The following is a 14,482-nucleotide window of genomic DNA, read 5'->3' as shown; positions in this document are numbered from 1 at the left end:
GAGTGACCAGACAGCACCAGCCAGTCAGCCATAGCCCTGAACAGATTTATGGTGGTTAGGTCCCGGTAGATTGTGGTGGAATGGTAGAAATCGTGGTTGAATGTCAGGTCTTGGGTTGAAATTTTGGGGTTACAGAGTTGAAAAAGTTTTGAACAAGTTGAGTTTTTGGGTTGAGCTTGTGATGACTGATGGTTGAATTGTGGACAAAACTGGCAGAGGGATGTTAGGCGAATATTGTGTAGTGGTTAGACCCTGGTAGATTGTGGTAGACTGGTAGAAATCATGGTTGAAAGAGACAATAGTAACTTACCAAATATCAGCAACTTCCTGTCCCAGCTTCCATCAGTTGCACGATCCGTAATAATAATAATAATAATAATAATAATAATAATAATAATAATAATAAAATTATATAAAATTAACCTGTATTTTCTCATTCCAGAGAGAGAGAGAGAGAGAGAGAGAGAGAGAGAGAGAGAGAGAGAGAGAGAGAGAGAGAGAGAGAGAGAGAGAGAGAGAGAGAGAGAGAGAGTTACCTCCACATCTGAAAAGGAAAAATCTATAATCTTCCTTCCTCTTCCTCTTCACACACACACACACACACACACACACACACAAAGAAAAAAAAAATGTTACACCCCAAAGTTATGACCGCAGCAGCAGCAGCAGTCAGAGGCTGAATTATAGTCACAAGTTAAAGTGTGTGTCGTGCCAAGTCCCTGCTGGTGAGCCTGGTTCAGACCCTCACACCAACCACCTCCCAGGGCCAAAACGGAGGTGGGTTGAGTTCTAATGTGTGTTTCCTTAGGTTCACGGTACAGAGGAAGGGTCACACACCTAACCCGGGAAATGCCCACAACTCCTAGGAAAGCCTGGTCAAATGTGTGTTTCTTTAGGTTCACAGTACAGAGGAAGGGTCACACTACCACCAGGGTCACACACCTAATCCGGGATATGCCCACAACTCCTAGGAAAGCCTGGTCAAATGTGTGTTCCCTTAGGTTCATGGTACAGAGGAAGGGTCAAACTACCACCAGGGTCACACAACTACCCTGGGAAATGCCCACAACTCCTAGGGAAAGCCTTGCCAAATGTGTGTTCCCTTAGGTTCATGGTACAGAGGAAGGGTCAAACTACCACCAGGGTCACACAACTACCCTGGGAAATGCCCACAAATCCTAGGGAGCGCATTGCAAAATATGTTTTTCTTTAGTTTCACTGTACAGAGGAAGGGTCAAACTATCACAAGGGTCACACAACTAACCCGGGAAATGCCCACAAATCCTAGGGAAAGCCTGGTCAAATGTGTGTTTCCTTAGGTTCACGGTACAGAGGAAGAGTCACACTACCACCAGGGTCACACAACTACCCTGGGAAATGCCCACAACTCCTAGGAAAGCCTGGTCAAATGTGTGTTTCCTTAGGTTCACGGTACAGAGGAAGGGTCACACTACCACCAGGGTCACACAACTACTCTGGGAAATGCCCACAACCCTAGGAAAGCCTGGTCATGTGTGTGCTTCCTTAGATTCACGGTACAGAGGAAGGGTCACACTACCACCAGGGTCACAAAACTACCCCTGGAAATGCCCACAACTCCTAGGAAAGCCTTGTCAAATGTGTGTTTTCTTAGGTTCACAGTACAGAGAAAGGGTCACAAAACTACCCCTGGAAATGCCCACAACTCCTAGGAAAGCCTGGTCATATGTGTGTTTCTTTAGGTTCACAGTACAGAGGAAGGGTCACAAAACTACCCCTGGAAATGCCCACAACTCCTAGGAAAGCCTTGTCAAATGTGTGTTTTCTTAGGTTCACAGTACAGAGGAAGGGTCACAAAACTACCCCTGGAAATGCCCATAACTCCTAGGAAAGCCTGGTCATATGTGTGTTTCTTTAGGTTCACAGTACAGAGGAAGGGTCACAAAACTACCTCTGGAAATGCCCACAACTCCTAGGAAAGCCTGGTCATATGTGTGTTTCTTTAGGTTCACAGTACACAGGAAGGGTCACAAAACTACCCCTGGAAATGCCCATAACTCCTAGGAAAGCCTGGTCATATGTGTGTTTCTTTAGCTTCACAGTACAGAGGAAGGGTCAAAAACTACCCCTGGAAATGCCCACAACTCCTAGGAAAGCCTGGTCATATGTGTGTTTCTTTACGTTCACATTACAGAGGAAGGGTCACAAAACTACCCTGGAAATGCCCACAACTCCTAGGAAAGCCTTGTCAAATGTGTGTTTTCTTAGGTTCACAGTACAGAGGAAGGGTCACAAAACTACCCTTGGAAATGCCCACAACTCATAGGAAAGCCTGGTCATGTGTGTTTCTTTAGGTTCACAGTACAGAGGAAGGGTCACAAAACTCCCCCTGGAAACGCCCATAACTTCTAGGAAAGCCTTGTCAAATGTGTGTTTTCTTAGGTTCACAGTACAGAGGAAGGGTCACAAAACTACCCCTGGAAATGCCCATAACTCCTAGGAGAGCCTGGTCATATGTGTGTTTCTTTAGGTTCACAGTACAGAGGAAGGGTCACAAAACTATCCCTGGAAATGCCCACAACTCCTAGGAAAGCCTGGTCATAATTTAATTATGTGTGTTTCTTTAGGTTCACAGTACAGAGGAAGGGTCACAAAACTACCCCTGGAAATGCCCACAACTTCTAAGAAAGCCTGGTCAAATGTGTGTTTTTTTAGGTTCACAGTACAGAGGAAGGGTCATAAAGCTACCCCTGGAAATGCCCACAACTCCTAGAAAAGCCTGGTCAAATGTGTGTGGCGGTCGAAATGTGGGCCGAGAGAGAGAGAGAGAGAGAGAGAGAGAGAGAGAGAGAGAGAGAGAGAGAGAGAGAGAGAGAGAGAGAGAGAGAGAGATAATGTTCCATAAAAACTGTTACACCCCAAAGTTATGACCGCAGCAGCAGCAGCAGTCAGAGGCTGAATTATAGTCACAAGTTAAAGTGTGTGTCGTGCCAAGTCCCTGCTGGTGAGCCTGGTTCAGACCCTCACACCAACCACCTCCCAGGGCCAAAACGGAGGTGGGTTGAGTTCTAATGTGTGTTTCCTTAGGTTCACGGTACAGAGGAAGGGTCACACACCTAACCCGGGAAATGCCCACAACTCCTAGGAAAGCCTGGTCAAATGTGTGTTTCTTTAGGTTCACAGTACAGAGGAAGGGTCACACTACCACCAGGGTCACACACCTAATCCGGGATATGCCCACAACTCCTAGGAAAGCCTGGTCAAATGTGTGTTCCCTTAGGTTCATGGTACAGAGGAAGGGTCAAACTACCACCAGGGTCACACAACTACCCTGGGAAATGCCCATAACTCCTAGGGAAAGCCTTGCCAAATGTGTGTTCCCTTAGGTTCATGGTACAGAGGAAGGGTCAAACTGCCACCAGGGTCAAACAACTACCCTGGGAAATGCCCACAAATCCTAGGGAGCGCCTTGCCAAATATGTGTTTATTTAGGTTCACGGTACAGAGGAAGGGTCACACTACCACCAGGGTCACACAACTACCCTGGGAAATGCCCACAAATCCTAGGAAAGCCTGGTCAAATGTGTGTTTCCTTAGGTTCACGGTACAGAGGAAGAGTCACACTACCACCAGGGTCACACAACTACCCTGGGAAATGCCCACAACTCCTAGGAAAGCCTGGTCAAATGTGTGTTTCCTTAGGTTCACGGTACAGAGGAAGGGTCACACTACCACCAGGGTCACACAACTACTCTGGGAAATGCCCACAACACCTAGGAAAGCCTGGTCATGTGTGTGCTTCCTTAGATTCACGGAACAGAGGAAGGGTCACACTATCACCAGGGTCACAAAACTACCCCTGGAAATGCTGTAATGTGTATATTATAAAAAAATGAGAATGTGTGAATGTATGTCGTATCGCCATGGCCCAGTGGCGCCAGGACGTTACACACAGACGCTACGTTGTGCTTAGGAGGTGCTCCTTGCCGTGGGAACGGTGCTGATTCAGCAAGCATGCTATCCGCTGGCCGCTCCTGTACCAAGAGAAGCCGGCAGATCAGAGCGGGCGGCGGACGAGGACACAGGACTTCTCGGAGTGTGCGTACGACTTACGACTCGTCCACAAAAGACTGTAACTATTCTGTGAATATATTTAAAAAGCAATACAACCATTTAATCAACCAGAGAGAGAGAGAATAAATTAAGTGAACTCAAAGTGAACTTAACGGCTCCGCTCGGCCAACACATAACCCACATCACTTAACTAAAAGGCTATTGTGTTGTCTCACGACTTCTATCAACTGGAGAAAGCAGGCAACGGTACACCGGACCTCACGTGAGATAACAGTTCGCGCCTTAATCAAAAACACAAATAAAAACAGCTAACAAAAAGGCTAACAATGCCCACAACTCCTAGGAAAGCCTTGTCAAATGTGTGTTTTCTTAGGTTCACAGTACAGAGAAAGGGTCACAAAACTACCCCTGGAAATGCCCACAACTCCTAGGAAAGCCTGGTCATATGTGTGTTTCTTTAGGTTTACAGTACAGAGGAAGGGTCACAAAACTACCCCTGGAAATGCCCACAACTCCTAGGAAAGCCTTGTCAAATGTGTGTTTTCTTAGGTTCACAGTACAGAGGAAGGGTCACAAAACTACCCCTGGAAATGCCCATAACTCCTAGGAAAGCCTGGTCATATGTGTGTTTCTTTAGGTTCACAGTACAGAGGAAGGGTCACAAAACTACCTCTGAAAATGCCCACAACTCCTAGGAAAGCCTGGTCATATGTGTGTTTCTTTAGGTTCACAGTACACAGGAAGGGTCACAAAACTACCCCTGGAAATGCCCATAACTCCTAGGAAAGCCTGGTCATATGTGTGTTTCTTTAGTTTCACAGTACAGAGGAAGGGTCAAAAACTACCCCTGGAAATGCCCACAACTCCTAGGAAAGCCTGGTCATATGTGTGTTTCTTTACGTTCACAGTACAGAGGAAGGGTCACAAAACTACCCCTGGAAATGCCCACAACTCCTAGGAAAGCCTTGTCAAATGTGTGTTTTCTTAGGCTCACAGTACAGAGGAAGGGTCACAAAACTACCCTTGGAAATGCCCACAACTCCTAGGAAAGCCTGGTCATGTGTGTTTCTTTAGGTTCACAGTACAGAGGAAGGGTCACAAAACTACCCTTGGAAACGCCCACAACTTCTAGGAAAGCCTTGTCAAATGTGTGTTTTCTTAGGTTCACAGTACAGAGGAAGGGTCACAAAACTACCCCTGGAAATGCCCATAACTCCTAGGAGAGCCTGGTCATATGTGTGTTTCTTTAGGTTCACAGTACAGAGGAAGGGTCACAAAACTATCCCTGGAAATGCCCACAACTCCTAGGAAAGCCTGGTCATATGTGTGTTTCTTTAGGTTCACAGTACAGAGGAAGGGTCACAAAACTACCCCTGGAAATGCCCACAACTTCTAGGAAAGCCTGGTCAAATGTGTGTTTTCTTAGGTTCACAGTACAGAGGAAGGGTCACAAAGCTACCCCTGGAAATGCCCACAACTCCTAGAAAAGCCTGGTCAAATGTGTGTGGCGGTCGAAATGTGGGCCGAGAGAGAGAGAGAGAGAGAGAGAGAGAGAGAGAGAGAGAGAGAGAGAGAGAGAGAGATAATGTTCCATAATAGACTCGGAGCAGAGTGAGGATGACTCATTTTCTCGCCGGCAACACACGCCTCAGTGAATAAGCTACCCGAGTAATACGTTCACCTGGATCACAGTCTGTTCACCCCAGGACGGCAATGAGTCAGTATTTTTTTTTTTTTTTTACAGCTAAGGAGACAGTTCCAGGGCATAAAAAAAAATAAAAAAAGCCCGCTACTTACTGCTTCTGAATAGAGGTCAAAGGTTTGGCGCACGAGGTCACATGTTGCCTCCTGCCCGGGGTCGCCTCAGAGCACGCTGCATCCTGCTGAACAGATCGTCGGCGGCACATATTAACCAGGCGGTGGTGGATCATGTTTCTTAATGGTCCCTCTGAGCGAGAAAAATGAGAAAAAATCACCCCTCACACAAACCATTTCATAATATATATCAAAGCATTTGTGATCAGTTTATGCATCATCTATTTTGGGAGGTATAATTATATCATGGCACAAATTTGACCCGTCGCTGCTGCCGGGTTAATATGCTTGCTTGTATGAGATCACTTGAACACAATGCATGCTTTGGTGAGGTCTGAACTAGGTTGTGATACACACACACACACACACACACACACACACACACACACACACACACACATAATGTCCACCAAGTCGACAGTGTCCCTCTTCATCTCCTCGGCCTGGTGCTTTTTCTCCTGGGCAGCCTCGTCAAGGCAGCGCAGCGTCACCCCTCGGCAATCCAGCCTCTCCCTGCTTTCCCCGGTCATCAGCTGGTACTTCTTCCACTGTTCCTCTGGGAGTGCCTGTGGGAGGGGGGTAAAGAGGGTACATTCATCACCCCATACAGGTTATAACTATTTGCATCGGGGAAAAAAAAGCCTGGAAAATTCTGCATAGCCCCTTGACTGTGGATTTCCTATAAGAAGACCTCACCATGTTATAGGAAAGGCACAAAAGGTGGCTTTCAATGAAGAAAAATGGAAAGTCCTGCACCTTGGGAGGGGATGTCCAGCACACCAATACCACATGGGAAACACTCCACTATCCACCACAGAGGCAGAGAAAGACCTGGGATTGTATGTAACCAGGCTACCAGTGAAGGGATATCCAGCACACCAATACCACATGGGAAACACTCCACTATCCACCACAGAGGCAGAGAAAGACCTGGGAGTGTATGTAATCAGGTTACCAGTGAAGGGATATCCAGCACACCAGTACCACATGGGAAACACTCCACTATCCACCACAGAGGCAGAGAAAGACCTGGGACTATACGTTACCAGGCTACTAGTGAAAGCCAAATCCGTGCCAATCGCAGCGGACGGGTTAAAAATTAAGTAAAAAACTGACTCTCAGGGCAAAGTTGGAATATGATAAACTGATTAAAAACATACAATTCATCTAAATATCTATGTTCAGGGCTTAAGTGTTGGAGTTCATTCTCTAAGAGTTATGGACCTGGAGTAGTGAGCACATCCCACATGATCTTGAACCCCTGAAGGGCGGGTGTTTTGACCACAAGGGCTCCCTCAGGGGGGGGACTGGGCCACAAATAGCTGTTCTTCAAGCACTTATAATCCTTGAAATAAACATCTTATGGATATACATGTAATACCATGATGTGCAGCATACAATGAACTCAATGGTGAAAGGAGCCTGATATGTGTGATGCCTGAGCGGGCCAAGCCAGACCTATTGCTGGGCTGAGCCTGGTGGACGGGACAATGTACTGGATGGGGGACTCACGCAAGCTAATTTATTATATAACACATGAAAATTTACTTTTTAGGTGTGCATATGTTGTACATATCTTCTGCTCTGTCTGGCTGGCTATCTTGGTTAGACTTTCTCTCTCTCTCTCTCTCTCTCTCTCTCTCTCTCTCTCTCTCTCTCTCTCTCTCTCTCTCTCTCTCAGTTGACGTGGAGTTCTTCAACGCATGGGACAGTTTCTATGGACAAAGTGAGCTCTTCCACAGGGACGGATTGCACCTTTCTCCCATCGGGGCAGCCAGATTCGGAAGGCTCCTCAACGACGCAGTACGTGTCATCCGAGCAAAAAACGAGTCACAGCCACGTCCCCCCACCCCGCCCGTGTAAATAGACGCCGTGCATCGCAACAAACCCGTAACCGTGATCCCGCAATTACCACCACCTCTATTACCAAGCCTCTAGATAACTTAAAAATCCTTAGTTTCAATGCGCGTAGCCTAACAAACAAATTTAATGAACTGATATGTCTTGCTCTAACAGAAAATTATGACATAATTGCTATAACCGAAACATTTATCGACACCACAAATATTGATTTAAGTTACGAATACAACATAGATGGCTACAGACTCTTCAACAAAGATCGTGTAAACCGTAGAGGCGGTGGCGTCACCCTTTTTGTCAAAAGCTATTTGCAACCCAATGACAAAACACCGGGAAACAGTAACGTTGAACATTTGTGCGTGCGAGTAAACATTGCAAAAGTCAATTTAAATATATCTGTCACCTACAGACCTCCCAGGCAATCACTCGATGACGACCTTGAAATGTACAGCGTCTTAAGGCAGTCACTTAATAACAACGACTCACTGATATTAGGAGACTTTAACCTCCCCCATATCGACTGGGCAACACTGTCAGGTACAGAAGGCGAGTCACAGAATGATCGAATTTCTAGAAGAAAATTATCTAAGCCAAATGGTTTCTGAGCCAACTCGACAAAATAATATACCCGACCTTGTTATAACGACCCAAGATAACCTAGTCAGTAGTGTCACGGTAGGTGAACACCTCGGTTCTTGCGATCATAAATTAGTGCGCGTCGACATTAGAGCTCAATCATCAGTGACTGAAAATAAAGTAAAGGTGCCCAATTTCAAAAGAGCTAACTTCGTAGAAATCCGACAAAAACTAACAGAAATACAACTATCAGATGACGGCAACGTAGATGAAGCCTGGCTAAGCCTTAAAAATCACTTACTCACTCAGCAGAACACATTCGTCCCCTTGTGCGAGAAACGAATTAACACCGCGGTTTAATAGCGAAATTAAACAATCAGTCAATGAGAGAAAATTGTTTTACAGGTTAAAGAAAGAACAAAGCACGCCCGAAAACATTAGACTTTATACTGATGCCAGGCGACGAGTAAAAAGACTAGTAGGTCAGGCAAAGCGTAGATATGAAGAAAATATTGCAGCCAACTGTAAAAATAATCCGAAATCTTTCTTCAGTTACATAAACAACAGAAAGGCGATCAAAAGTGGTATTGGACCTTTAACAAACAGCGACGGTGCACTAGTGACTGACAGCCAACACATTGCAAACCTCTTCAACAATTACTTTTCCTCGGTCTTCCTCTTGCTCCCACCAACACCAGTACTATTGTAAATCTCGAGCATGCATTGCCTAATTTTGAAATAACAACCGATGAAGTCCTTAAAGCTCTCCATTCACTTAAAACAAATAAAAGTCCCGGACCCGACAAAGTATATCCTATACTGCTTAAAGAAAGAGCGAAATACTCTCCTCCCTCACTACCGTATTCAATATGTCCTTGCGACAAGGCATCGTCCCTTCGGATTGGAAAAAGGCTAACGTGACACCGATTATTAAGAAAGGAGACAAAAAAATACCAGGTAACTACCGACCCATTAGTCTAACTTCAATTGTAGGTAAGCTACTCGAGAGCATAATTAGAGACAAAATTGTGAGTTACCTCGAAAGCCACTCATTAATTGGGGATTCACAACATGGCTTCCGTAACAAAAGGTCCTGCCTGTCAAACCTACTGACCTTTTATAACGATCTCTTCTCAATTTATGACGTAACCATATCAGTGGACGTAGTCTATCTTGATTTCCAGAAAGCGTTTGATAAAGTCCCACATCATAAATTACTTTATAAATTAAAGCAAATAGGCATTGACGGTCAAGTAAACCAATGGATCGCGAATTGGTTGAGCAACAGACAACAAAGAGTTGTGATTGGCGGATTTAACTCAAGAGTGGGCGCCGGTCACTAGTGGCGTCCCTCAGGGCTCGGTTCTTGGCCCAGTGCTCTTCATTATTTACATCAACGACGTGGATGTTAGACTCAATAATCGCATTAGTAAATTTGCAGACGACACAGAGATTGGTAACTCGGTTTTCACTGACGAAGACAGGCAAAGCCTCCAAGAGGATTTGCACAAAATTTCAGCTTGGTCGGATAAATGGGAGATGCCCTTTAACGTAGACAAGTGCCAGGTCCTTCAAGATGGAACAAAAAATAAGAAGTTCGATTACGAAATACACGGCGTTAAACTCACAAGCGTTCAATGCGTTAAGGACCTGGGGATTAAAATCGCGTCAAACCTCAAATTCTCACATCAATGCATCGATGCGGCAAATAAAGCGAACAGAATGTTGGGCTTCATTAAAAGAAACTTTTTATTCAAGAATAAAGATGTAATACTTCCGCTCTACAATAGTTTAGTCAGACCCCACTTGGAATATGCGGTACAGTTTTGGTCTCCCCACCATGCAAAGGACATTGCTAAACTAGAAGGTGTTCAGCGTCGAGCAACAAAAATGATCCCTTCCTTGCGCAACAAATCCTACGAAGAAAGGCTTTCCACCCTTAACATGTTCTCTCTTGAGAAACGTCGCCTCCGAGGAAAACTGATCGAATGTTTTAAAATACTTAATGGTTTCACGAATGTAGACAGAAAAAAATTGTTTATGATCGATGACACTTTGCGAACGAGGAACAATGGCACAAAACTCAAATGTAGACACGTAAATTCAGACTGCACCAAATTTTTCTTCACCAACGTTGTAGTGCGAGAATAGAATAAGCTCCCACCATCAGTGGTCCAGTGTAACACGATTGACTCCTTTAAAAACAAGCTCAACCGTCACTTCCTTGAACTTAATATTAACTAGAGTAGAAAAGCAACGTTTTGGAGCCATCTGATTAATGTAAAATCACTTAGGTTTAAGGACAGACCACCTAGTCTGGACCATGGGGTCTGTGTGGTCTGATTTTCTATGTAAATCTATGTAAATCTCTCTCTCTCTCTCTCTCTCTCTCTCTCTCTCTCTCTCTCTCTCTCTCTCTCTCTCTCTCTCTCTCTCTCTCTCATATACAGGATATAAAAATCTATATATTTCAACACAACCTATTTCTCTCTTGAAAACATGTATGTGTAGAAAAACATATCATAATTTTCAATGGGAGTGTAACATATGAAATGCATTTTTTTTCTAATGTTTACCAATATTCTGATACAATAATAATGGCAGGTGTTGGTTGGTGCCACTGGGAGTCAGGGGTGCAAGCAAGCATTTTGTGTAGTGTATTTTTTCAGACTTGTGCTGCCCACCTGTGCCTGTGAGTTCCCTGCCTGGCTGGCTGGGTTTATTTTTGTGTGTTTTTGGGTGGGTTTTTTAATGCCAACCCTGAGGATTACTAACAAGTGGAACAACCTCACTGAACATGTAATCACCAGCACTAGTGTGAATATGTTTAACCCGGTAGCAGCGACAGGCCAAATTTGTGGCTTTACCGTGTACCAGCAACGGGCCAAATTTTTGCCATGACATAACCCCCCAAAATAGATGAAGCATAGACTGATCACAAATGAGTTGATATATATTATGAAATGGTTTGCACGAGTGATGATTTTTTCTCATTAATTCGCTTAGAGGGTCCTTTAAGAAACATGATCCCCGCTGCCACCACCGGGTTAAGAACATATATGACCAGGTTGAGGCTGAACAGAAACAGAGAAGAGGCACCAGGCCCTTATGACTCTCTTGCCTCTTATACCTTCACTGGGTAAGCATCTTCACTCAGGATCGGACTAGCCTATGTGCCCGTGTGCCAATGTACTTACTCGTGTTTCTTATTTATCTGGTCCCACTTCCGCCGAAGTGCTCTGCAGGACCCACATATTTTAATTCATTAAATTTTCAATATTGATCACAACTTATATGCTATGTTAATTGTCAATGGCACATGGGCCCCCCAAGGTACATGTGTAGTGCGGCGACTAGGCCTGATGAACGAGCCTCCCATAACCCACTTAGCCAGCGGGGTACCTCTTTGGCCGACTCGGTAAGGAGTGGCTCTCCCGTCACGTTGGTTCAATGCCAGGCAGCCGGCGAATACCCTCACCTTGTCTTGATTAATTTCTCGCGTGTTTCGATACAAGCAGAGGACGTGTTGGGAAATAGAGGAAATAGAAAAAGAAAATCCCGGGGCATGACACATGGGCCCCTGGACTTAACCCATGCCAATGTGTATTATTTGAATATTTTGATATTTTAGCTTATATGGGCCCGGGCCCCCTCCAGCCACTAGACGGCACGGTCCCCTTCAGCACCCCAGTCCAACTCTATCTTCGCTAGGTAAGCACGTCAGCGCTGCCACGAACCCGCGCCATGAACCCTTGAAGCTCGATTGCAAGTCTTACGTAACAGTGCCACACCTCGCCTAATCGCCCTTACCGGAGCACCCGGCAGCCCACACAACCCTGATGACAATGAGTGTGTGGTAACTGCCCCAACAATAGCCACTTTTAAAGCGCGTTATGGCAGACGCCTTGATTTGATTAACTAAGATACTGGCTAACTAGTCCTAAGAGGTGGGGGACATCATAAGAAGTCCTCTTAATTACCCACTATTTATTCCTAGATAAGCATTCCTAGATAAGACAGGCACGGGGGAAGGAAGGAGGGAGGGAAGAATAAAGGAGGAACCAGTGAGTGCCATGCGGTACCTCACCTGCCACTCCGCCGTCACCAGCTTGGCCATCTCCACCTTTCTCTTGAGCCGCTTCTCCACTTCGGGTTTCTTGGCCATCATGAAGTAGAAGAAGAAGGCGTTGCGTCTCTTCTGCTTGCTCATCGCTGCCCGCCAGGAATACTCAGGAGGTGGAGGAGGAGGGAGAGCACCGCCGTACATCCTGCCTCGATGGTGGTGGACGGAGCACTGACTCGCATCGTCGCTCGCAAGTTCACAACCAGCGTTACCATATTGTCGTACTAGGCATAATTTTTCTTCTGCTTGAGGCCCAAAACTGTCGAGGCAACACTGATAACGATATACATTCACAATTAGAGTTCAGATGGTTAATTATCGATGTTTATCTGCAATTGTTATGGGTCAGAAACAGGAAAATGCGATGTTCTGAGTACGACAATATGGCAACGCTACTCGCAACGTTGCCAAAGTGTCGTACTCAGCTGCTTATTTTTCCCGATTTCAGGCTAAAAAATGTCCCACCCACAAAACTAACGATACTTAGATTTCCCAACAAAAACTCCTAATGTATTCAGATGCAAACCTTTCCCTGAGTTGTGCTATAGCAGTGTCCGAAAATGGGAGAAAAATAGCTCTTCGATAGTACTCCTATGATTGATGATTGATTGATATAGTTTATTGTTGCAAGTAAAACAACAAAGGAGAAGGGAGGAGGGTTAAGATTCGTTTTAGGTCCGTGCCAGTATCTCATTACCTACCTTATGAAACATCAGTATCTCTTCATATATCTTTTCTACAAACCTTCAACAGTCATGGAAACGCTTTGAAAATCGAATTCAAGGACTTATTTTTTACTCTTGAAAATAGGGGATAATGTTTACGAAAGCGCGTCGCCTCCTCTGCTGGCCGCGGCGACGCTGCAGCGGGTGTTGCGAGAAATACCTCCTCGGTGAAATAAGTCACATATACATGAGGGGGGGGGGGGTCGAGGGGGACGCAGACCCCCGTTAGTAGGTCGTAAAGTTCGGTTGGAGTAGTTTAAATATGCTCCCCGACCCTAAGCCCTCTGCGAGCTATTTTGCGGCTGCGGCGGCTGCAGCGTCGCCGCGGCCAGCAGAGGAGGCGACGCGCTTTCGTAAACATTATCCCCTATTTTCAAGAGTAAAAAATAAGTCCTTGAATTCGATTTTCAAAGCGTTTCCATGACTGTTGAAGGTTTGTAGAAAAGATATATGAAGAGATAGTGATGTTTCATAAAGTAGATTATGAGATACTGGCATGGACCTAATACGAGTCTTTACCGGGAGGAGCATGCCATTTGCTGTTGGAGGGTTAGCCTTAATTATGTTTCTGATGACCACTGATTGTTCAAGGCTTCTGGCTTCCGTACCTTTCCTCAGCTTGGGCAAAAAGTTGGTTGAACTTATTTCCATCACGATAGGACTGAAATGCATCTATGCAGCTCTGTTTAGCTACACTTCCAAGAGCACCCATCAGTTCTTGTTGTGACCCCTGCAGCTTTTCTGGCAAGGGTTTAGTGACACTTAGAACTGAGGTGAGCACTTCCAAAGTCATGAGAAAACCTGGGTCACTTATTGCTTTAGATTAGGCTTGGCTGCTGATTCTTCACCTAACGTGTTCTGCAGTAATTATTCTTAATCATTATTTCATTATTTACCTACCTGATTAACTGAATTATCCGGGGCATCAGCCGAGTCAGTGGTGACTTTCCTACACCAGTTAGAGTACGTACGTGAAGCGTTTTGTGACCAGGGAGGAAATATGTAAAGAATGGAAAGGCACAAATCCCAAGCCTGCGTGAATTCAAGGAATGACACACGCTATAGAAAAAAAGTACTACATAAACAGAAAATGAAGTCTATCAATCATACTTTTCAGAAATTTGATATTTGTGGTCAGAAAATATTATACGGATAACATGAATAGGCTACGGCCACGTCGTCAATGAATGTTTCTCAAAATAGATCACCTGCTCTTATTCAACTCAGCAGCTCCATTGTTCAGGTGCTGAACATACAATAGTCACTCAGCCACTCTACACTGTCCACTGTCAAGCACAAAACGGTCATTAAAGGTGGTAATATAGCGGCA

The 14,482-nt window shown here is 45.1% G+C and overlaps 1 protein-coding gene across 1 annotated transcript; it reads right to left on the bottom strand.

Moving 5' to 3' along the window:
* Window positions 1-4,809: 4,809 nt before the first annotated feature.
* LOC126990595 (uncharacterized) lies at window positions 4,810-12,813 on the bottom strand. The gene is made up of 2 exons (XM_050849281.1): window positions 12,392-12,813; window positions 4,810-6,434 (listed from the first exon to the last, which is right to left on the bottom strand). Exons 1-2 carry the CDS (start codon window positions 12,569-12,571, stop codon window positions 6,171-6,173), a joined length of 444 nt encoding a protein of 147 aa, XP_050705238.1. The 5' UTR covers window positions 12,572-12,813; the 3' UTR covers window positions 4,810-6,170.
* Window positions 12,814-14,482: the final 1,669 nt, after the last annotated feature.

Source organism: Eriocheir sinensis, unplaced genomic scaffold, assembly GCF_024679095.1.
Source record: "Eriocheir sinensis breed Jianghai 21 unplaced genomic scaffold, ASM2467909v1 Scaffold18, whole genome shotgun sequence".
NCBI classification, from domain to species: domain Eukaryota; kingdom Metazoa; phylum Arthropoda; class Malacostraca; order Decapoda; family Varunidae; genus Eriocheir; species Eriocheir sinensis.
Note: the sequence above shows the minus strand (reverse complement) of the source record. Positions and strands in the feature narration are given on the sequence as shown.

Bases quoted from the DNA above. Each gene is read 5' to 3' on its own strand.
- LOC126990595 (XM_050849281.1), bottom strand. From the start codon at position 12,571: ATGTACGGCGGTGCTCTCCCTCCTCCTCCACCTCCTGAGTATTCCTGG. The intron at 6,435-12,391 runs GTGAGGTACCGC...CCCCTCCCACAG, and splicing joins TGGTGACGGCGGAGTGGCAG to GCACTCCCAGAGGAACAGTG.